The 22,455-nt window shown below is 42.0% G+C and overlaps 2 protein-coding genes across 7 annotated transcripts in view; both read left to right on the top strand.

Moving 5' to 3' along the window:
- DHRSX (dehydrogenase/reductase X-linked) overlaps positions 1-22,455 on the top strand; it is a 200,460-nt gene that overhangs the window by 21,642 nt on the left and 156,363 nt on the right. For 2 of the 3 annotated variants that reach the window (XR_015801604.1, XM_014892100.2), the window contains exon 1: positions 19,759-20,058. The exons of the other annotated variant lie outside the window; for it this stretch is intronic. Coding sequence is in view for 1 of the 2 variants with exons in the window: in XM_014892100.2 (XP_014747586.1) it covers positions 19,947-20,058 (112 nt within the window). In the remaining variant the exon portion in view is untranslated. Of the gene's footprint in view, positions 1-19,758; positions 20,059-22,455 lie in introns of those variants that run through there. 3 annotated transcript variants of the gene reach the window in all.
- ZBED1 (zinc finger BED-type containing 1) overlaps positions 1-22,455 on the top strand; it is a 50,128-nt gene that overhangs the window by 18,148 nt on the left and 9,525 nt on the right. The window contains exon 1 of one of the 4 annotated variants that reach the window (XM_014892079.2): positions 19,949-20,058. The exons of 1 other annotated variant lie outside the window; for it this stretch is intronic. The gene's annotated coding sequence lies outside the window, so the exon portion shown is untranslated. Of the gene's footprint in view, positions 1-19,948; positions 20,059-20,609; positions 20,747-20,877; positions 22,191-22,455 lie in introns of those variants that run through there. 2 more of the 4 variants (XM_088159905.1, XM_014892087.2) reach the window with 2 other exon arrangements.

Here is a 22,455-nt window from a genome sequence, read left to right on the forward strand (position 1 = left end):
AAAGTGCTGTGCTCCCTCTTGTTTTTACTAGAAATTTTTCCTGTGTCTTGAAAGCCATGAGAAAGACAGCTGAGATTCCATCTACACCCTCCCTCTTAAAACTGTTGGTAGATAGGCAATTCAATTGCATTTACAGAGCATAGGAGCTATAGGTGTGCCAAGTCTGTTTGTGTAAAACACATAGATTCTCTTTTCATACCTCCCACTACGATCTGCACAAAGCCTAAACCCAGACTGAGCTCTCACTTCTAAAGGTTTCTGTATGAAGTTAATGTTGCACTCTAAATGAACTTGCAGCACCCCAGAAATACATCCACGCAGCTGAGAGGTGCAGCATGTTTGTAACATATAACACCAGCTGCTCAATACAAAGATCTTGAGAACTGAGGTGTAGTATAGGTTAGAGTAGATGGTATATTCTGAACTCTAGTATGCATATTGTGTGATGGATTGCCATGAAAAGTATTACCACATTATTATGTGGTAGCTGCCCATAGAAAATAAACACAATAGCTTTTCATTTGCTGGCTCTTTTAGTACATGGTCAAAGAGAGAAAAGGATTTCATACTGCTATTGCTTAAGCTGGGACTCTGAAATTTCTATAGCAGATGACAAATTATTTTCTAGGCACATTTCTGAGTTCATCTAAACTGAGAGGTTGCTGTTATCTTTCTGTAATATCAGAATGTTTGTTTGAGAAATAGTTATTCCTTTCCCTAAAGTGACATAAAGTATGTGAAAGCAGGATGCAGAGGGTAAAATACAGACTTGTGCAATAAATAACTCCCAAGTCATAACTCATCTCTTTATATAAGTATCCAGAAAGTTTTCAGCACATTTTTGTCTTGACCTTCTAGCACAAACAATAGTACTTCTGCTTGCTAGGCAACTGATTTTTGCCTATCAGTTGAGAGGCTAAAATGAAATAGCAGTGATTTTTTACCACTGTTTCAAAGGACTGCAGAAAGAAAAGGTATTTAATCGAATGCATAGCTTCAGGGAAGTATTAACAGATATTATGAAAATAAAAGAAAATATTTCAGAATCCCCAACCATTACAAATGGGTTTTTTTTGCCAGTGCACCATTTTAATGATAATTTCAAGAGGAGACAAAGCCTGACAACATGTATCATGACAGAGAAATCAGAACTGCAATCCAGAGAGCAGTTTCAGGCAAGAAGCAGTGGGAGAGTTTCACAGTTCTTTTCAGATAAGACACATAAGCAACATACAGATGTGGAAAATAAGTTAAAATGCACCATTAAAACTTCTCTTCTAAGGTAGTGAAGAAAATTCTCCCCAAAATGTATCTAAAACTTGATGTGGATGTGTGTTTTCCTGCTGTCTTCACTGCAGCTTCCTTTGACTATGACAATACAAACCAGAACCAGACAATATTAATGATTTAATAACGCTGAGTGATGTAACTGTGCATGTTTTACAAATATTTACATTTTATCTTTATTAATACAGATTTTGCTAAGCTGACAAATTGCCGATTTCAGTAGGGAGCACAGGCTTCTGTTTGACCCCAAATAATAGAGAGAAAATTAACCTCCTTACATATAAGTAATAACAAAACACTTTAATCCAAAGTTGATACAAACTCTAGTCATATTCCCATCTTCATACAGACTTTGCTTTTGCAGGGTACTGTGCAACTTCACTTTCTTGGATGAACTGTGCAAAACTGCATCAGTATATCTGCCTAACAAATGCTCCCTGAAGAACTGTGAAGATCCTGAACGTGTTTGCAAGGGCACCACGTTAGCTTGCACACATCGTCCATGCCCTCAGTGCCCAGTTCACGGCCACAGCCTCCTGCTTCCTCCTGCTCTCAGCTGGAGCACTGGGCAGGCTGGGTGAGGCTGCAGAAGCAGGCATCTGGCTCTGGGGGTTTATGCCACAGTGTCCCTTTGTCAAGACATCAGCCATCACACACGAGCATTAACTACTTGCCCTTCTCCAGCCTGGAAGAGGTACCTGTGGAGCAAGACGTTCCCTTGAACTGAAATGAGAAGATGGACAAAAAAGTGTAATGTTCCTGAGTTTGCCAAAAATATTTTACTTACCAAACGACTCAGCTTTCATGGGCTGAGAGACTTTCAGTGGAGAGGAACTGTGGAGCAGGAAATCTGGGCTCATTTGGCTGTGCATATCAGGTTGTGGCCAAAACCAAAGTAGCTGTGCTAACATGTGAAAAGTCATCTGATGAGAAGCCAAACAGGCCCAGCTCGGAGGAGGAATAGCCTTAATACATTATTTTTCTTGGTTTTGGTTCCAGAAGATGTCTGTGTCTCATGACTGTAATGATACTCAATCATCATGCTATAATGAAGGGCTTTTCATGTAATCATCTGTAGAACTGATTACTTTGGTCTATACCCTTATCATGCTGAGCTTCCTGGCAAAATTCCCACTGACATCAGTAAGAGAAGGATTGCACCTTTCCTCAGCACTTTACCGCTTTTATTTGACAATACCACGGTTTTCAGGCACTTCATAGTGGAGATTAAACATTTAGACTCTTAATTCCTGAAATATTAAAAAGGCACTGTAGAGATAACACACTCAGTCTCAGAAGTCTAAGTTTGTTCTGGTCATTATTGCTTCTAAAGAGTACAGCACCAAAGTAAGGCATGAACGGGTATCAAAATAATTTTATCCAAGATGCCGAAAATGGTAGACTCTCAAGGTGTCAAAAATAGGAAAGAAGATAGGATATTTTATATTGTGGGTGATACAGAAGTATTTGCTTCCTTTTTTTTACATAAAAAATAACCAATTAAACAATCCAAAGCATTAAAACTTTAAAAGATAATACACTCACAGATTTATGCATTGTTTTTTAAAAATGTACTTCATCCTTTTCAGCCAAGTTTTGCCATTAACTCTGAAGGGACCAGGATGCCCAGGAGATTAGGAGGATCTGAAAAAGGATTGGATATTTATAGGGATACATACAGAACACATATGATATGAACTCTATAAGCTTGTTTGTAGAGGTTAAGAGCTTGTTTTTCAAAATATTGAATGTATGTAATTCATTTTGACTTGAGTGGGAGTTCAGGGCATGCAGCAGTGCCAGAGAAGAGACCTTAATTTCCTGTCACAAGGGCCAAGTGTCTCTATATTTGGAAATTCTTGCTTTTCATAATTTGCACCGCAGTAGCAATTAAGGGATAATGTTACAGGCAACGATCCCATTGTACTAGAAATAACAGTTGTTCATTACTCCAGAGGCCTTCAGCTCTAAAGCCAAGGCAATTATCGGAGACAGTTTATTGAAAAGAAAAGTGAAGAGCAAATCCCAGCAGTGCCCATCTTTAGGCACCAAGTGCAGGTGCCTGGATGTGGGGGCTGCTCTGTGGAAATCCTTTGCTTGTCCAACACACAGGCAGGCCACTTGAAGCAGTGGCAGAGGTGCCTGAGAGTTGCTCAGGGAGGCACTGCAGAATTCCCTCTGGGGACCATGTAGGCCAGGGCTGGGAGCCCAGCCTGAGCAGGGCAGGGACAGGATGAGCTGGGCTGTGGAACTGCGGCTCTTGCTGTGGGATGAGAGACACGCCATCGCCAAGCATTTTTTCCCCTACTTCCAGCAAAGCCTTTGATGCAGTTGCCTGTCAGAAGGAGAACAGCAGGTTATTGTGTGCTGCAGCTTGGGTTTTCAATGAACTAGGCATTTGTGAGTGTGTTCAGGAGAGCTGGTCCCCTCCCAGTGCAGCTGACGCATCCACTGTGAGGGTGTCACAGAAGACACTCTGCCTCAGTTTCCAGCATGGAGAAGCAGACTAAAGGGCTACAGAGACAGGCCAGGGAGTGCAGGAGAACTTCTCCACCTTCCAGTGTAAGCATCACCTTCATGGGTAGGTAACAGGAGCACCTGTGCTGTGGTTTGCCATAAGACTTGTATGTTTCCATAGCATCTTTACCACGTTTCTTAAGGATCATGCTTCACAAATACTTTCAAAAGGTCCAATCTCAACTAAGGAGTTGCAGGAATATTCTAAATTTGGTGGATGGCATGTGGAATTTTATGGCTATGTCTGCACTAGCTCAGCAGAAGCAGACTGGAGGAAAAAGGATCTGGTGCTCCAGGGGTTTATAGTTTGGACCAAGTCCATGGCATGGCCTGCACACCTGCACACCCAGGAGTGTCTCGTGAAGAGCCTCTTCTTTGTAGCCCAGATGCCCCCAGGGTGCGAGCCAGGCAGGCTGCTGGGACAGGCAGGAGCTCTGCCTCAAGAGGAGGGTGCCTTGATCTGAACTAACAGACTCCTGCAGGTGCACCACCCACTACCTGCACTCCCACGGGCATCAATGTTGTGGTCAGAAATAGACATAAAATTTGAGGTTATGCACAGCACTTTAGCTGGCCAATCTCTTCTGTGAACTGATGCACTGACCTGTTTTTCCAGAAGCATGACATTTTGAAGCCCAGTCTAAAACCCAGGGCTACACTGCTTCTAATCCTAGCTCTCCCCTGAAATGCACACCTCTGTTTGTCCATCATTTTATCTGCTTACTTGCCTTGCCTGGGTTTTATGAGGATTCAATTTTGCACATTAGCCCTAAGATGTGAAGGCTTCAACATAAGCATTGAAAGAAAAATAAATTGAAAACAAAAGTAAATTCACATACACTAGCAAAATTGCTTTATCATTATACTACTATAAAGGGAAAAAAAAAAAAAAGGAAAGGAAGGAAAGAAACAAGGAAAGACAGACTTCACGATCAGGATATTGTGAAAGAAAAGTGGTGCTGGAAGGTGTCAAAACTTAGCTAGTATGCAGACTTTTCCACAGTGCTTAGAATCTCCTCCACAACATTCATGTTCAACATAAAAATATTCTGTTTTGTGATTTGGAAGAGTAAAATTTTCCTATTCCCTTCATGTCGACTTTGTAATCATATTGGAATAATTAATTAAATGCTATGTTTCTACTAAGTGCTGCAGATATGGATAATATGTAGGGCAGTGTTTTGACAGTATCTATATGGAATACCTAAAAATCAGAATTTTTCAGAATTTTTCTCTGAGAAGAATTTTATTTTTTTTTTTAATTCTGATTCAGCATGAAAAAAACCAATGTTGAAATATTAATGTTTCCCCAAGCGTGGAAATTCTTACTGGTTGTAATTATAATTATCCTAAATGCTTTTGTTTCTGAAGCCAAATAGAGCAATAGCAGCTAGAATATGCTGGCCTACATGTTGTAATCTATTGAAATTCACTTCTTAAGCTTTTTATTTGAGCAGGTTTAATTTTTATTTTCTTACTATATATGCAACTTATGCAAGACACATTTATTCTAAAATAACTTTTAGTCATTTAAATCTTTTGCTTTATTGTTTCTAACATCGGATATTTCAGCAATGGTATCTTAGCAAAACATAAAGTGTCTCTGACTTTTTATAACGACATTTGTTTGATTTATTTCCTTCTTGGTTAGGTTATGAGATTAGAGAAGAATAGGCTATTGATAACCAAAGAAAAATATGTATGGAAAGTTTAAGATTTTTCCAGTAATCCACTCAAGTATGAACTCAAATATTTTTTGTATACTAGACCTCTTTTCTTAGGTATTGCATCTCTTTTTTATGACTATTTCTAGTGATATTCATATCCCCAGGTGAGACCTGAGAGGATTTAAGGGGAAGAACACACCATCTGGAGCATTTTTTCAGTATATACATTTACAACATGATTTAGCTGTAGCCATCAACTCTGCAGCTTGGCTTGCACAAGTTGACTGGTGTTTTTCTAGCTGCTGTCCCATAGGATTTATGGTTCTGCAGTCCAAATCCACCTTCCAGTTACCTGCAAGCCCACTGACAATTCATGATGTTGTATGAGGTTAGTTGAGGGTATGATTTGCAGTTTTGTGGAATCATATGATGCCTTTTTTCCCTCTTATTTTTTTTTTTTTTAATCTAGGGTCACTTTCTGGAATAAAATCATGGCTTAATTACAGGGTCCTGATGGTCAGTAAATAAATTTGATACTCAAAGGCAGTATTGCAGTGACTAGTGATAAAGCAGAAGAGTCATGGTTTGGATAATAGATTTTCTACAGCATTTACATTTCAGTTATCACTGTTTTTTTTCCACTCTTGGGAAACCTGCCCCAAAACCAGAATGGCCACACTTAGGGCTGAAAAAGCCCCCAAAGATTTAGAAGATGAAGGATTGGTTCCTGGCTTGTTCAAAGAGACTACTGAAGAGAAATTAAGCCTTTTTGTTAGGATTGATGGAGAGAAACATTTTATGTTGGAAGGTCATTCTGGCTGCTGTTTTCTGTTTATCATCTGTTTTTACAGACCTGAAAAAGCACAAGGTATTTCCAGCCAGCCCTCCCTCCCCATCCTCCTTTCTACAGTATTCTTGAATATTCTGTGCAGCTCTGCCCTTTCATTTTGCAGTTGGGTGTCATGTCCAAAGAGAATCAAAGCATACTGAGATGGAAGCCATGGACTTGCTGGACTTTAATTCTTGCCCTTCATCATTAACAGAGAAAATTCTCAGCTTAAGGAATTTATATAACTGTTGAAAAGATACTAGCAGCTGCAAATTGTCTTTTCCTGGCCATAGAAACAGAGAATCACATGGAGGATTTCCAAGGATCACGAGTAGCACTAGGCCTGGAGATAGTTGGCAATATAGGCAATAAGACCATGCAGCCTCTCTCTCCTTCCTTGAGCTGGACTGTATCCACTGGGGTTTTGTCATTCTGCGACAGAGAAAGTGACAGGTGAAGTTGAAACTTCATTTTAAACCTTTAACTTCTCATGTCACTTGACTATACCCTTGAAAGTGATTTATGATACTGGCTTTGCCTTCCTTGCTCTACTAGGAGATGAAGTGATGCCTGACAGGGATATCCATCTTCATTGCTGATATTTTGATTGGAATTGGTGGGCGCTAAAGATGCAGCCTTTCAAAATATTAGGAGGTGAAGAAATATGCTTGAGGAGCTGGCAGATTATCAGAGGGGAAAAAAAATTCAAAAAAAAGAAATCTCTGTAAGGAAACCAATGTTTGTTTTCTGACTCTACTAATTAGTCCATAGGGGTTTTGTCGTGTAATTGTCACTGATCTTGACAGATGTATTTCTTTCTAGGCACACAGTAGGTCTTATTTCTTAGTTTTAATATTTTCCATTGGTTTATTCTGTAGGCAAATAAAAAAGGACACTGAAAAATAGGCAAAGCATAAGATTTTGGAAATCCACTAAGTATCACAAAATACAGGAGGATTTCTTCTGCTTCCAAGACTGCTGGAGCTGGGTGGCAATAGGGAGTGTTTGATATTCTGGTAGTGACCCTCCTCCCTTCACAGCCAGCTCCTCCGAAGAGTCACAACATTGTGACATGAGAGCATGGGTTTGGGTTTCTCTGTAGAAAGGTCAGAGGCAGCAGCCTCAAGCTTCAAGTGCAGGTACAAGGCGACAAAGAAAAATAAACAGAAGCTTTGCAGAGAATGGGCTGAAGCAAGAAAACTATATACTAAATAAACTCAACACACTTTTTTCTCATTTCCAAACTCTGCCTAGGAGGGCTGGTAAATAAAACCAGTCAATCTGTGGAGTGATTCCTAGACAAGAAAATGAGCTAATGTGCAGCAGACCATAGAGCTGGTGTGCACCATCTTCACCTGCTTGTTTGTCTTCCCCTGACACAAATATTTCCTATCATCGCCAATGATAATTTCTGGAGACACTGGACAGAGGTGATAAAATCACTCCACACTTCAAATACATGTGGTTTTTAGCCACTAATAATTTATGTTAGTTTTTTACTGGTGGCTACAAGTTATCAAGAAATGTATCTTCTGGGTAGTGAAACCTATTCTCCTCTCCTAAATACAGAATAAACCTGAAGTGAGCAGTGTGCCACTGATGCATAGTAAATGTAATTGAAGGTAATATGATTTCTATTTGCAGGCACAATGCTAATACTGAAAGAAGAGCAAAGTTCTCCTTTGTGCAGGAGGCCTGAATGCACCAAAAATCACCTCCTGAGCACTCAAAATTATGTACTTCTTGTCCCTCTCAAAGGTGTGAATGAATTTCTTCCAAAGGACAAAAACTAATCACATAAAACCACATCCAGTTGTTTTTCTTTTCTACTGGAATCATTGTAGTTTGTATAAATGTAAACTGGCTGGTCTGGGAGCAAAAAAATCCCAACCAACAACCAAGCTAAAGTATGTGTACTAAGTAGGCCCATCACCCAGTGCAATGATCAGAAAAATGGCCTGAAGTTATTAAGGGAAAATCATTGAAACTATCAGTCTAGTGCGTAGTAAAAAGCCCAAAGATAATAGACTGCAGTAGATTTGTCTGTGTAAGCAAGAAAATAGCAGAGAACACATCTGATTCTTGATATATGGAAAATCACTTTTCTTTTCTGAGAAAAAAACTGAAGCATCTATACATACATTCAACAGGTGTGTTTATTTTTACCTATGGTATAGCTAGCAGCTCGTGTATCAATGTGTACATCGTTTGCTTTTAGAAAATTACATTGATTGTATTTTGTTGTCTTTTTAGAAAACCCATTGCAATACATACTGTGAGCATAGGGAATGACACAGCAAAAACAAGAGAGAAGTAATCAGCATGGTTTCCCCCCCCCACCAGGAATAAATCATTATAACTATAAATCACACAAGTTTATTACAGGGCTGAAACAGTCCTGAAAATTCCAAGTAGCAGGAGCAGATAATTAAAGAAGAAAAGTTGAGACCAAGCCTTCTATTTAAACTGTTTCAGGAACTCATTGCAAATACCTTTTGTTTCTTTCTTTTCTCACTCTCTCTTTTTCTTTTAAGTGGCAAACAAATGTAATTGGAAAAAGAAAGTGCACCAAAAATTCTACTTACAAATTGTCCTTAGCAGCATAATGGCCTGATTGGTGAAGGGGTGATGCAGTCCCGGAGTGTGGCACAGATGGAGAGCAGTTGTATGTGCTGATGAGAGGGCAGATGCTCTCAAAGGCATTTTGCAGCATTAGATATCCTGGCTCATCTCCATCGCTGGTACCGATCTCATCACTCTCAGCACGTGAAGAGATTTCACCCTCTAGTGCCAGGGCTGCATGGCTGTAATGAGGTGCACCAGTGCTGGAGACAGCCAAGAGGGCCCAGGAGCAGAATTTTAGGAAAATATCTAGTGCAGTTGTCATCTGTATTTTCAAATGACCTTGCCGTTTAAAATAGGGTAGACTGCAGACTGGCAAGACTAGCTGATTCTGTGCAGGCCTTAACAAGAACATCCCTTGTCGGTGGTTCACTTATTACTCATCCTTTAGTCTCTGCCTAGTTTACCGTTGCAGTTTTGCTCTATAAATATATGAAATACTCTTTATATCAACACCTCTTTCCGTGTTTAAGTCTCAGTTACAGTAATACACTCCATTGTACAGTTTGAACAGGGGGTGTCTAAATAAAAGTTGACAGATTGTGTTGTATCGTGAATTCCCTCTGAAGAGACATAGAAGACCTTTTACAGTAAACAGGAAATGAGTAAGACAAAAAAGCAGTTTATAAAATAAGTTGTTTAAAGACAGACTGAGAATTTTTCTTTCCTGCCTTGTACAAAAGGAAAGGGCTATGCAATGAAATTAGAAGGTGATAAATTATAAAATATTATAATCTTTCATTACATGATATATATAATCATATAAATAAAATACAGCATAGCTAGAAGAGACAATAAAATTAAAAAATATTTTGGAAGATCATATACATATCAAATATGCATAAAAAGACAATTAATGGCAACAAGACAAAAAAAGGATATAAAATCTTTAGAATCTTAGCATAACAACCATTATTAACTAGCAGTTTAATAGGTAGAGATGGAAAGTAGAGATTACATGTAAGAGGCTGTTTGCTGAGAAGATTTTAAACTTCCCTCTGAGATACCTGATCCTGGTTGCTGTAACTGATATATACAAATCCGTGCTGATTTTCCATCTCATCCAGTGTTGCTCTTCAGTGCCTGATCCTGTCCCTGAGCTACAGGTAATGCATTCTTCCATATGCATTTCTGAGCTGAGTAAAACTTTTTTCATAACATCATAATTTAAATTAACTTTTTGATTAGCGGCAGGAACAGTTAATAATTAAATAGAGAAAAAAATTAAACCTGCAGGTAGAAAAAAGGGGCCATTTCTTTGGGTCTGGTTACAGGCAATTTGTGCACTTTTCTGTAAACAAACTGCATTTTGATGAAGCAGTAAAGTTGTCTTTCACTTCATTCTTTCCCTATTAATTCAACAACAGCAAGAAAGACAGAATCAGATTTTTGATTGCTATTAATGACATACTGTAAACAGTTGGTTGCAAGACAATAAAAAACAAGGGCGTAATTGATATCGTGACTAACAAAAACCAAGGGAAGCCAGATATGAAATGTAGTTTTTATCTTGGCTTATCCTTGAGAAAAAAGGACAAAAACAAACCAAAAAACAACCCAACAAACCAACTTAAAAACAGTGAATTGTCTGTTTATAGTCTCGTAATTAAGAAGCAAAACCCCAGTGAAAGGCAGGCTGGCCAGAAGTGAAATGGGTGCAAGACCCAACATGTAAGTTGGAGGAAACCCCCCTGTTTTGCAATTAGAAACTCAGCTAGTGAAACTGTGAGCATAAAGCCACTCATCCTTTACATAATGTATGGTTTTGGTTACTTCTTTAATCTGAAACAGCAAGTAAAGGCTACTAGATTTATACTTTTGATGGATAAAAACTTGTTTGCTAGGGCTGGCAACTTGACTGTATGTTTACCAGGAGAATTTGGACTACATTGCTAGTTTTTTGTGGCTAGTGAGTGTTATAACCAGTATAAGTCCTTTATTCAAAGTAGTAACAATGCTGTAACGTGATTAATATACAAAAATCCCCACTCTTTTGAGGAAAGAAGTAACAGTATCAACTAATACCTCTAAACACTTCTCTATTCACTCCTGGGTGCAGGAAATGCCATTCCCCTTCCATAGGCTTAATACAATTTGAAAATGTTACTTTACTCTCTGTGCACATAAATGTGCTTATACCTTTATAATGTATATGTATATACCTTCTTTTTTTTAAATTAGTGAAGTAGTCTAAACTCACTTTAGTAATCTAAACCTTAGATAAATCCACTTTGAAGTGAAGTCAGGGAGTAGAAAAACATCTTATAGCTGGGATTATGGAATAAAATGTTCTGTATTGCTAAAGTAGCTTATCCTATACTTATCAATCAACAGTTAGAGTGACACTTCTGATTAAGTGATGGTATTTTTGCAAGCTTCTAGAAAACAAATAGCCTAGCTTTAAGAAGTAGGTTTAAAGATTGCAAGTCATCTCTTTAATTGTTGGTTGGTTTGGATTAAGGCCTTTTACTTGATGAAAAATACTTTTTATAAAACTGTTTTAAAAGCTTCTTATGCTTTTTTATGTAAAATGCCTATGTTATTTTATAATATAATGCTGGTACTTAAAACACATGCTCTTAGACATACAAACACACAAAAAAACCCCCAAACTCAGACACTAAGAATTTAACATATATACAGGCAGCAGTAGCTGAGTCCTTCAGGTTAGGCTTATTGTAATTAAATACTGAATGTAAATGGCTGATATTACTGAAACAGCAGCAGCAGATTAGAAAGCAATACGAAGCCAAGACTAATCCAGAATCTGAAATGCATCATTTCTAACCACTGCACCTCATGGGAATCTAAATTTCATCTATCAGGCTTGAGCAATTTCAGCTTTCAGGGAAGCCAGAGGACTGAGAATTACCCACTTTGTTGCTTATTTGAGAATATCTAGTGAGAGATTTTTAAAAATGGCTGATGCTTCATTCTGTACTGTCTCAGCAGACTGGGATGTGATGATGATGTTGAATTAAACTGCCATCTTAATAGACTTTAAAATTAAATTATCATACGTAATGGATTACATATAATCAAAATAGTTTATGACCTCTAAAAAATATGAAGACTAATATCATATGTAAAATTGGAATCAGACATAGAATCATAGAATATTTCAAGTTGGAAGGGCCTGAAAGGATTATTGATTCCAGCTCCCTGCTCCTCCCAGGACTGCCCAAAAATAAACCATGTGACTAAGAGCATTGTCCAGATGCTCCCTGAACTCTGGCAGACTTGGTGCCATGACTACTTCCCTGGGGAACATGTTCCAGTGATCAATCAAAACTGAAAGTGTGTTCTTAACAGCTGTCAGGATGAGCCCTTGGCTTTTTCCACCCTTTAAATTATTTTTATAAGCAGAATGAATTTTCTTTTATAATTTCTAGGGCGTACATTCTAGGGGGTCAAACTACAATTCTGGAACATTTTGCACATCCTCACAGACAAATATTAGAGAAAGTGTAAGGCGTGAACCCTGCTGAATCTTCTCTGCAGTTGTTCTTAACACAATTTGGCATTGATCACACTATGATTTGCTTTTACAAAAATGAGATGAAGAATAAAAATAAAGCTCATTGTTTACAGAGATTTGGATCATCCCAAGGACAAGGAATGAGAAATGTCTCCTCAGACAGAGGTTTCCTCTTGCCTTGTCTATGCCATATGTGAATCTGTCCTCAAGAATAGCATGACTTGCTTATTCTTTTGTTTAAGTTTTCCCTTTAAATTTAAAAGGTTGAGTCTTAATTTCTTGGCCATGTGAGCGTTTCCCACAGTTCCTTTGTGCTTGGTAAATTAATGCAATGCTATAGAATAGCAGAAGTCCAAACCAGTAGGGCACAAGCCGAACATAAACAAGTTATATAACACTGCAATCATTCATTTATTAAAGTAAGTGGAAAATTCAAGGCATACGTAATCTTTTTGGACAACTGACAGCCAGGTGTGATCAAGAGAACAGAGAATCCAGTGATTGTAGGCAGATAGAGAGACAGGTTTGTCTGGGTGATTAGAAAGTAAAGTGAGATGGAATTGGGGAAAATGGGAGAGAGCATTGGCTGTCCCAGGACAAGAAGAAGTAATAGTGCAGAGATTGCTGAAGAGGTTAGAGGAACAAGCTGCAGCAGTAATAAGTGTCTAGGGAGATTAAGGAGACAGGACCCATTGACAAAGAGGAGTGCGAAGCATCTATGCCAGAGGGAAGGGATAAAAAGAAGGGTAAAATGGGTTTAAAGAACTGCCAGACTATTTCCTACTCTCAATAATCCTCTCTCAATAATCAAATAGATTTGATATAGAAGGAACCTGGACACATCCTGGACACATCTCAGCTCAGGTGACTGTTGCATCCCTCCTGTTGGTGGTCCATCTCTCAGCCCTCTGCCTGGGGTCAGGGAGGGGCAGCTGGCCCCCACCCCAATGCCGCCACAAGAGAGATTATTTTACTGCACGAGGCTTTTCAGCTCCACTTGCTTTCAAACATCCTCACCCTATGGACCAGAAGGTTGCCCATCTTCATCCTTCCTACTGCATGACATGACAGAGGTTAGCAGTGAGCTGGACCATTTTTTAGCAAAGTTAAACCAATGTGAATCAACCTCTCTGCTTTCTCACAGTTCCTATCTTTTGTCACCTGCATGTCTTCCTTTGCATCATGTTTTGGCCTGATCTTCCTTCCAGCTTGTTCTACACATCTCTTTACCCATCACTGCATTTGCTCTCTCATATGCCAGAGTCTTAGAGACAGGCAGCTGTAAACACCCCAGACAGTATTTAGAAACATCAACAAAAGTAAGAGATGCTCTTCCCATGCTTGGGGGAGCATTGACGTCAGAACCTGCCCCCAAGGAGCCAAGTGCAAAAGCAGTGTGGGTCCTAAAGACAACATGTAAGAATCCAATCTAAGAAGTCAATTGTTGAAACAGGAATACATATGGAAAAGAATTTTCATACTGATGTGAGGCACACTTCAAGCTGTGTGAAAAGCTCACAACGGCTAAGAATTGCCCTCTTCTGGCAGCAGCAGGTGCCCCCAGTGACTGTCTAAAACATCAGCGACAGCCCCAACCTCGCATGCATGTACATGGAGCACAATTCTTGCCACTTTAGCCAATTCTGTCCAACTCTGAAGATCCTGACACTCAAACTCCATCTCTCAGCTTCCCTGACCTGGTCATCCATTCAACATCAGCGTGAGGACACCTTGCTTGTGGCATGAAGTCATCTGCTTATCTATAGCTGACATGCCCAAAACCACGACTCTCACGTCCTCTAAGGATTCAATACCACTGCTTCTTGAAGCTGACTGGCCAGCTGCAACAGCAGTGAGCACAATCTTCAGGGAAGTGCCACAAACAGCAAAGATGAGACCAGTGCACTCTGCTTCCAGACCTTCAATACCAACAGTAGCATTGTTGTCACAGTCCCATTTGGATAAGGGGATGGGCAGGATTACATGTACCTGAAAGCTGGTCTGCTACGTTCTCCCCACAAATCTTGCCTTGTGCAATATTATTTTATGTGGCACTCAGGTATCCTTGCTAGAAGATGCAACAGAAATACAGGTGCAGATCAACTCACAATGCCCAGTTTTTGAGGGGTGATTCTGCTTTATTATTTCCTTCATATCAGAATGGTGCTAGCCACACTTCTGATGAAAGATGTGTTTCTCTTACAGTATTGCTAAGGAAGAGACCAAAAACATGTGGAGGACCTGGGTGTCACGGAAAACTCCTGCTTTGGACCATAATAATCTTCCTGTCCTTTTGCTGAACCCTAACAAAATACTCTTAGCTATGGGTTGGGCAGTGTTGCATAGGGAATGCCACAGGTGCTTGCAGACATAGACAAACACTGAAATAATTACATTGCAGTTACCAACACTAGATATTTTTAACACAAATGAATGAACTGCCAGCAAAACCATTTCTATAGTGGGCATAATTAATCTTTTTTTATTTAATAGCATTATTTTCTTGGTATTGGAATATTGCCAGTACATCCTGCTTGTTTAAATGTCTGAAATTCCTCTGGTCCCCTCCTGTCCTGACAAACAGAAATAACACAGTGCCATTATAGTGCAACAGCTTTTCCCTTACTCCATCGGAAGCATTAAGGAATGTACTAGCCAGAGTTGGATGTTCAATGGAACCTTGACACCCTGTTCTTCTTTTGCTGTGATTTTCTGATAAATATCAATCCCTTTGTTTCACTCTCTGTAGAGTTTTGTTTCTATTCTTCTGTTTCACAAATATGCTGGTTCTTACCCCCTGAGTGCTTATCATCCCTTGTGCATAGGATTTTGTCAAAGGGCTTTTGAAACTTCACGTATGTTAATCAATCAGTTAATCTACTTACAGACATTTTCCAATAAATCCAGGAATTACGTAAGAACTGATTTCCACTGCTGAAATAAGGCTGCTTACATCTAGAATTTCCATGTGACTTGTTCTTCTTTCAGCCAAGTCAAATTGCCATGTACAGTTTGAAGCCTGTTAATACCCCTGCTCAATTCTAAATACATGCAGTCTTTTTAAGTGTTTTATGACAGAAGTTTTTAACAAAAGCTTGTGTATTTTTGTTAGCACCTCACCTGCTTTATATTTATGTCTCCATGCAAGTTTTGTGGGTAAGCCCATGTTTGGAGATTTTTTAAAAAATATTTTTATTTTTGCAATTGCTTTTTTTCTGCGTATCTTCTTCTTACTCTTTGGCCTCTGAGTCTTGACTGAGCTGCAGGAGGGATGCTCAGAACTTACCTGATATGGAGAAGGCATATGAGGGATGGAGATTTCAAACCCAGACCAAACTGCTCATGCTCCAGGCTTTCCACACCAGATAGATCTTGAAGGTGTGACATACACTGAATACTTAGATGCACAAATATAACAGTTGCTGCAGATATGGTTGATTGAAAAAACCAAACAACTCAGCAGGAACAATAAGCACACTATGCTTCTTGCATAATAGCTGAGTGGTTTGAGCATTTTGTGGAAGAGAGGAAGTTGTCCCTATTCCAAGACTCTACCGCACTTCTGCATTTCGTCCTGTTCTTCTCTAGTCTAAAAAGCATAGATTCTCCAGGGAATATGGATTTGAGCACTGTTGCCTCATTCCCACGAACTTAAATGCTAGGCTAAAGAACCCTCAGATTTCTTTTCTTTACTGTGTTCCTGGATGCCACCTCCTTATAGCCACACTGGCAAATATAACTTTTTTCCCAGTGAGACCATTTTCTTGAAAAGCAAAATAGCTGAGAAAGGCTGAGAGGAACCAAAAACCATCCCCCTTCACGGGAAAATACTGTAGCATGGTTCTGTTAGACAGAACATTGATCATAGAACAATCTACTGCCTATCTTCCCCAGTGCTACTGAAGAACAGTAAGTATGTCCCGTCAGATGACTGCCCATAGCAGACGAGTCTGCTCTCAGTCCTCAGAACATTCTACTGTGTAGCTTGCAGACATGTTTCCCTTTGGCAAAGTTTCTTTCCCCTTTCTAAGTAACTGACCCTCTCCAAGCTACTACGAAGGCTGCCTAAGAGCTTACTGCTCTGTATAGTCCTGCCATGCCCCATATTTGGCGAGATGATGTCTATTTTGAGGTTACCTAAAATTACTCTTCTTGTTCCAGAGGAAAAAAAAGGCATAGGTAAAAAAAAAAAAAAAAAAAAAAAAAAAAAAAAAAAAAGGACAGCCTGTCAAAATTGTCTGCAGGTGCAAAAACCCCTACCATGAATTCCAGATGCAATCCCAACAGACTGTTTCCCAGCACTGCCTATTACTGTGAGCAACTCCCTACTGAACCTGAAAGTTCCTCAGGCATTTAACTATATTCACCCACACATGTTAAGGAGATCCTGTTCTGGGAAGATAGGCATTTATCTCTTGCCTCAAGTCCCAATATAATCCAGCTTAGGAAGACAGGCGTTTAAATCCCTTTTAGAAGCCTGGAAAATTAGCAGCAGTCAGAATTATGTCTGGCTTTTTCCAACATGGGCCATCAGCTTCCACATAGGTGGTAGTCATAAGACTGAGAGCATGACTTGAGCTAAGCACAGGAGTGCAAATTTTACCATTAGAGAGGGACTGATGTGTCACTGACATCTAACAAGATTACTCCAGCCATTACACCACGCTTGAGCAGAAAGCATCAACCTCTCCTCCTGTGTGTGGATATGCAGAGTTGTTTGGTCTAATTCTCATCTCGAGAGAAGAAAAAACAAGGGGAGCAAACTCACATGTGGAAAAGACGTGCCATAAAGGAGAAAAGAAAAACAAAGCATAATCTTGTAACTCTCCACCCTGTGCCAGAGAGCATCTGGACTGCTAGGCCAACCTTGGGTTTGCTTTTGTCTTCTCTGATGTCCCCTGTGCCTCATGTGTTCAAGGCTGCACAGGGGCTCAGCTGCAGCACCTACCATCCACACTACCCGATGGTTGCTGATTATGCCATTCTGCTGGGAAGTTGGAGCTCAGGGTTTAATTAGAGTCTAAAAACATCACCCACTTCCTTTCTTACAGGTTTTTGCATCTTTATGCAAAATGTGGGTGGAAGCACTGTGATCTCATTAACGTCAGTCCTGCAGCAGGGATAGAGAGGCTGGATCCTGTGTCAATAGAGTGTTAGGAGTGTTTCAGATGAGTTTCCAAGAGGATATCAGTGTTCTAGCTGCAGGCTGGCTTTGCCCACTGGCACTGTGAGCTCACTTTCAGTCAGTGGAAAGAAGGAGGCACTCTAAGTGCCTCAAAGAAAGCTGTCATTTTCTGCAGGTCTTCAGAAGTGCCTCTCTCTGTGTCCTCTGCCCATACAGCAAAGCTGAGGAATTAGACTGCTCCTTTTGTCCCTTCCAGGGCTAAGACACCTGAAATTTCATTGAGGTAATAATGTCTCAGTGAGGTATCTAAAGTAGATGGATGAGATTCCAGCCTGAATACTTGGGGCTTTGCAGTAAATGATTGCAAGAAAAAACCAAAGTGTCAATAAGAAGATGCAAGCTGTTGAAAACCAAAGAAAGTATTGATTAAAATAAAGACATATTAGAAGACTATTTGAAAAGAATCAAAGACTACAGCCTTTTGTAATTATTTTCATTTCTCCTCCATGCCCCATTAGCCTTTAGAAAAAAATAATTTAATATATTGTTGTAAAAATTTTTTCTCATCTTTTCTGTGACATTGTACTCATGAATCATGGGAGGGCTGAAAAGCATTGTTAACACGCTGAGAAAAAGTAGTGGGTTCAATAAGACTGTAATGTTAAGACTGTAATCAGTTTTCCCTCTCTTAGTCTAATTCTTTGAATAGCATTGTCTGAAAAAAGACAGAGGAGTATTTATTGTAGTAACTTGGATATGCATCAATTGATTTTATTATACTAGAAAACCTGAGAAAGTATGGTTTATTTATATACAGATTGTATAAATACACTGTAGGCAAGTTTCACAGTTTAATGTTGAAAGGGCTTTCATTAATGGTATAGTTCTGAGAAAAGGATGTAAAGCAACATAAAAGAGTACAGATTTGATTTTTACTGAGATAAGTTGAAATAATTCACCTTTAGTAAATGTGTTTCTTCTTTCATGTTGTTTTATGTGTTGCTCTTTCTAGTACTTTGTGCATGGTTGCAAAAAATATACATTAAGAATGAATCCCTCATTGATGTGACTTAATGATGTCTATCATTTATGTTTGTCTAATTCTATGTGTTAATAATAAAAAAAATTAATAATCACCAGAGATCCATAAAATTAAATGGTTGGTTTTGTCCTGGAGCAACTACACACTATGCTTTTACTTTATGTGTATTTTTGACAGAAGACATGAAGTCAGTTCTGAGCAATTCAATCTGATACTGAAAGAGTATGTTGTTAATTGTATTGTTTTTTAAAAAGTATGTTTTGGATTTTCTTAATGGCTAGGAGACTACATTTCAAATACACTTCCAGAACTTTGTATGGCTTCCCATCTTACTCAGAGACAAAAAAATTACCTGAAGATTTGAAACGGAATATATGGGCCAACGTCTCCTATTGTGCAATGGCTGATATTTGGTTTGTATCGATACAGAGGTTCATCCGCATTTTTGAAAACCCACCGATTCTGTGAATGAAAACCATGGCATCAGGACTAGGCACTCTATTTCCTGTAGCCGAAACCAGTCACCTACCAGAACTGGCAGATAGGACCCGCTTTTCTGTTCCGAGTACTCAAATAAGGCTGAAGATTGAAAACTGACAACAGGAAACTTTCGAGATATAGCATGCGATATACCAGTTATCATTGTAAAGACGGTATTAGACAGGTGTAAAATTCTGGCTCCTGAGGCAGGAAGGCTCCCTACACTGAGCTACATTTGGAGAAATCGGTACCTGCAGCTGAGACCTCGAGAGGAGTGAGCCCGAGGGATGCCCGAGGTGAGAGGGGCCGTGCCCAGACCCAGCGATGCCGTAGGAGTCCGCAGCAGCCCCTCATTTGTGCCAGAGTGAAGAGAAATGGTCAGACAACCCGATGAACGCTTTCAGCCGCGGGATCCTGAAGCAATACCGTGTGCCTCACTCCGCCTAGGCATTGACTGCTTGTAGCTGTCACAGACCTGGCAGCCAGAGTCTGTGCGCCCCAGCGCCGGCGGCCGCACCGGGCGGACTGTCACACCGCCTCCCCCCTCGCTGCTGCTGCTGCTGCCGCCCCTCTCCGCCTCCGTCTCCCCCTGCCCAAGCTGCTCGGGCGTCCCGGCGGGGGCTGAGCCGCCGCCGCTGCTGCCGCCGCCGAGGCCGGTCCGCCCGCCGCCGCCCCTTCCCTTCCCCCGCCACCGCACATGCCCAGAAGGGCGGGAGCCGCGGCGAGCCCGGGCGCTGCTGTGACAGCGGCGGCGCTTTCCCTTCCGTGGGTGGGTGGGGGCCGCGCCGCGCCCCCCGGCCCGGCCCGGCCCGGCGGAAACACTGCGCCGGCCGCCTGCTCGCCCAGTGCCTTCTCCGCCGCGCCCCGGGCCCTCTGCCGCCGCGGGGCGGGAGGCGGCCATGTCGCTATTGTCTGCGCTGGTGCCCTTGCTCCGGGTGTACTGCATCGGCCTCCGCGTCATCCTGCACCAGCTGCGCCGCCGCTTCCAGCCGCGCTGCGCCCCGGCCTCAGGTGAGCACCGCAGCCGGCGCCGCGGGGCGGGGCGGGGCGGCTCCGGGCCGGGGGGCGGCAGCCCCCGCCGCGGAGAGGGGAAAGTTTGCCGCGCTTCCCCCCACCCACCATGGCCAGGCGGCAGTTCCGGGGCCCTGTGGCCGAGACCGCGCGGCCCAGCCGGGAGCGGCCGGACAGGGAAGGGGAGAACAGAGCAGGGCAGCCGCGACCTTGGCTGTAGCGTGGGGCGCCCGGGCCGTGCCGCATCCCCCGCAGCGGGGCAGGGACTGAGGCATCGCGGCGGCCCCGGCACGGCCGCCGCCGCCGCCGGACTCCTTCCCTGCTCCCCATTGCCGGCCGAGCAGGACCCGCCGCGCCGCCCGAGGGCAGCGGCCCCAGCGGGGCTGCGACTGGCGGGGCGCCCTCCCCGCCCCCGCCGCACCCCGCCCTCGCTCCCGGCGCCAGGCCCGGGCCCCACCGCCCCGTCCGGCCCCCGGGCCGCGGCCGCCCCGGACGCGGGGCGGGGCGGGGGGCAGGGCCCGGGACGGCCGCCTGGCTGCACGCCGGCCTGACTTGTGGCCTCGGGAGGCGGCGTGGGGGCTCCGTGGGCCGGGGGTCCACGCTTTTCTTCTTCCTCTCTTTGGCTCTCTGACAGTGTCTCCTGAGACCTCGGCTCAGAGCCGCGCGGGCGCTTCCTCCCTCAGCCCAGGTAGGTGCTTGGAAGGCGGGTAGCGGCGGGCAGCCTCCCCCGGCCCGGGGCTCCTGCCGCTGCCCGCTGTGCCCCTACCCCACCGGGGCGGCTGGGACCGCCGCTTTCGGCCTCCCTGTCCCGGCTGCTCTAGGAGGGCAATGTACCTGTGCTCCAGAAGCTTAGTGTTTGATATCGGCTGACACTCACTGATAGCCTTTAAGTTGACAAGTGAGGGACAGTAGTAGATTTTTTTCTAAGAGACTTCAGGTTAGTCTTTCGTTTGAGAAGTTAGGTTTCTGCACTTTTCTGATTTGGATCAACAGCGTGTTAAATGCTGACTTAGGGGAAACTTTCAGTTTGTCAGAAAAACAACAATCTGCTCCCGTAGCTCTTGAAGACTAAACTGTTTCTGAGTTCATAAACTTAGAGCAAACTATGAATTCAGCCAGATGTGTAGGTTGTCATCAGAGCTGACCATACAGCTGCATTGAAGTCCATGCCTTTAACTTTCTCTCCTTATCAGCAAGTGAGCCTTTGTGGCTCTGTCGATGGTTTTAACGAGAGGAGCAGTAAAAAAAGTAATATTGAGAGGGCTTAGTGTTTCAGTGAAGAATTCAAGTAGATGAGGATATTGGTATAGAGAATATCTGAAGTACTGGGAAGGAGATGGAACAAGTACACCACACAATAGGACCTTATTTGTTCATCTTATCACACGTCGCATCCTTGGGTAGTGTTTTGTGTACTTTTTATTCATTCCTGATCCTTCTCCTGGGATTCCCTTTTTCATTCTCAAAAGGCAGCAATGGAACCCTCAAACAAACGAGAGGACCCTGGTGACAAAAAGGGCAGATGTGCATATGGTTTGAAGTCATCTGAGCATTTTTCTAGCATTAGTGTTTCTTGGCAGAAGAAATTTGGGTATTTTGCCTAGGGTGTGTAACACTTTCCAAATCTTTTTTCGAACCACAGAGAAACAGCATGACGAAAATGTGACCCAGTGTTTTGTTGCACTCTGCTGTTTGCTGCTATTGAAAAAAAATGCGTTGAATTTGGAAATGCCAGAGGAAGGCAATGAAGATCCAATCTAGGAAATGTCACTTGCCTAAGTGGGACCAAGGCAGATTTGACAGATGTGAAAACTTTTCTTTGAGCCCTAACTTGGGATGTTTTTTTTTTTTCCAAGGACAAGTGGTTTCCTCCTCAGCTAGTTGTTTCTACGCAGTTCCCTCTTGGCAGTTACCTGCTGCCTTGCTTTCACTTCTTGTGTCCAGCCGAAGAAGTGATTCACCTTGACAACTGGAACCTTTTTACCCAGATGAACCTCGTTTCCATAATAACTTCAAAATAGTGATCTCAGTGCTACAAAAAGCAAAAGTGTTGTTAGAACAAGCTTGGATCAGTAAACTACAGTTCCTGTAAGAAAACCCCGAGTACCTTTTTCAGACTCTAATCTAGAAAGGTGTGTATGTTTAAAATTTTCTGTATCTTTTTGAGGGGGTGTCCATAACTCTCACAAGTACAGGTATTTTATTGTCAGGGTGCCTTCCTGGAGAGAGCTTGGAGTGACAAAGGGGAGCTGCGAAAGACAGGACAGGGAGGCAGAGACAGCCATTCCTCTGATCCTGGCTTCCTTGGCCCAGTTTCCATGTCAAGAATTCCCATTCTGTGCAGCAGCGCTGTAGATCTCACTTGGAAGATTTAAAAGAGAGAGATGTCTGCTGTCT

The sequence above is a fragment of the Sturnus vulgaris genome, chromosome 2, assembly GCF_052056855.1.
Source record: "Sturnus vulgaris isolate bStuVul1 chromosome 2, bStuVul1.hap1, whole genome shotgun sequence".
Taxonomy (NCBI): Eukaryota; Metazoa; Chordata; class Aves; order Passeriformes; family Sturnidae; genus Sturnus; species Sturnus vulgaris.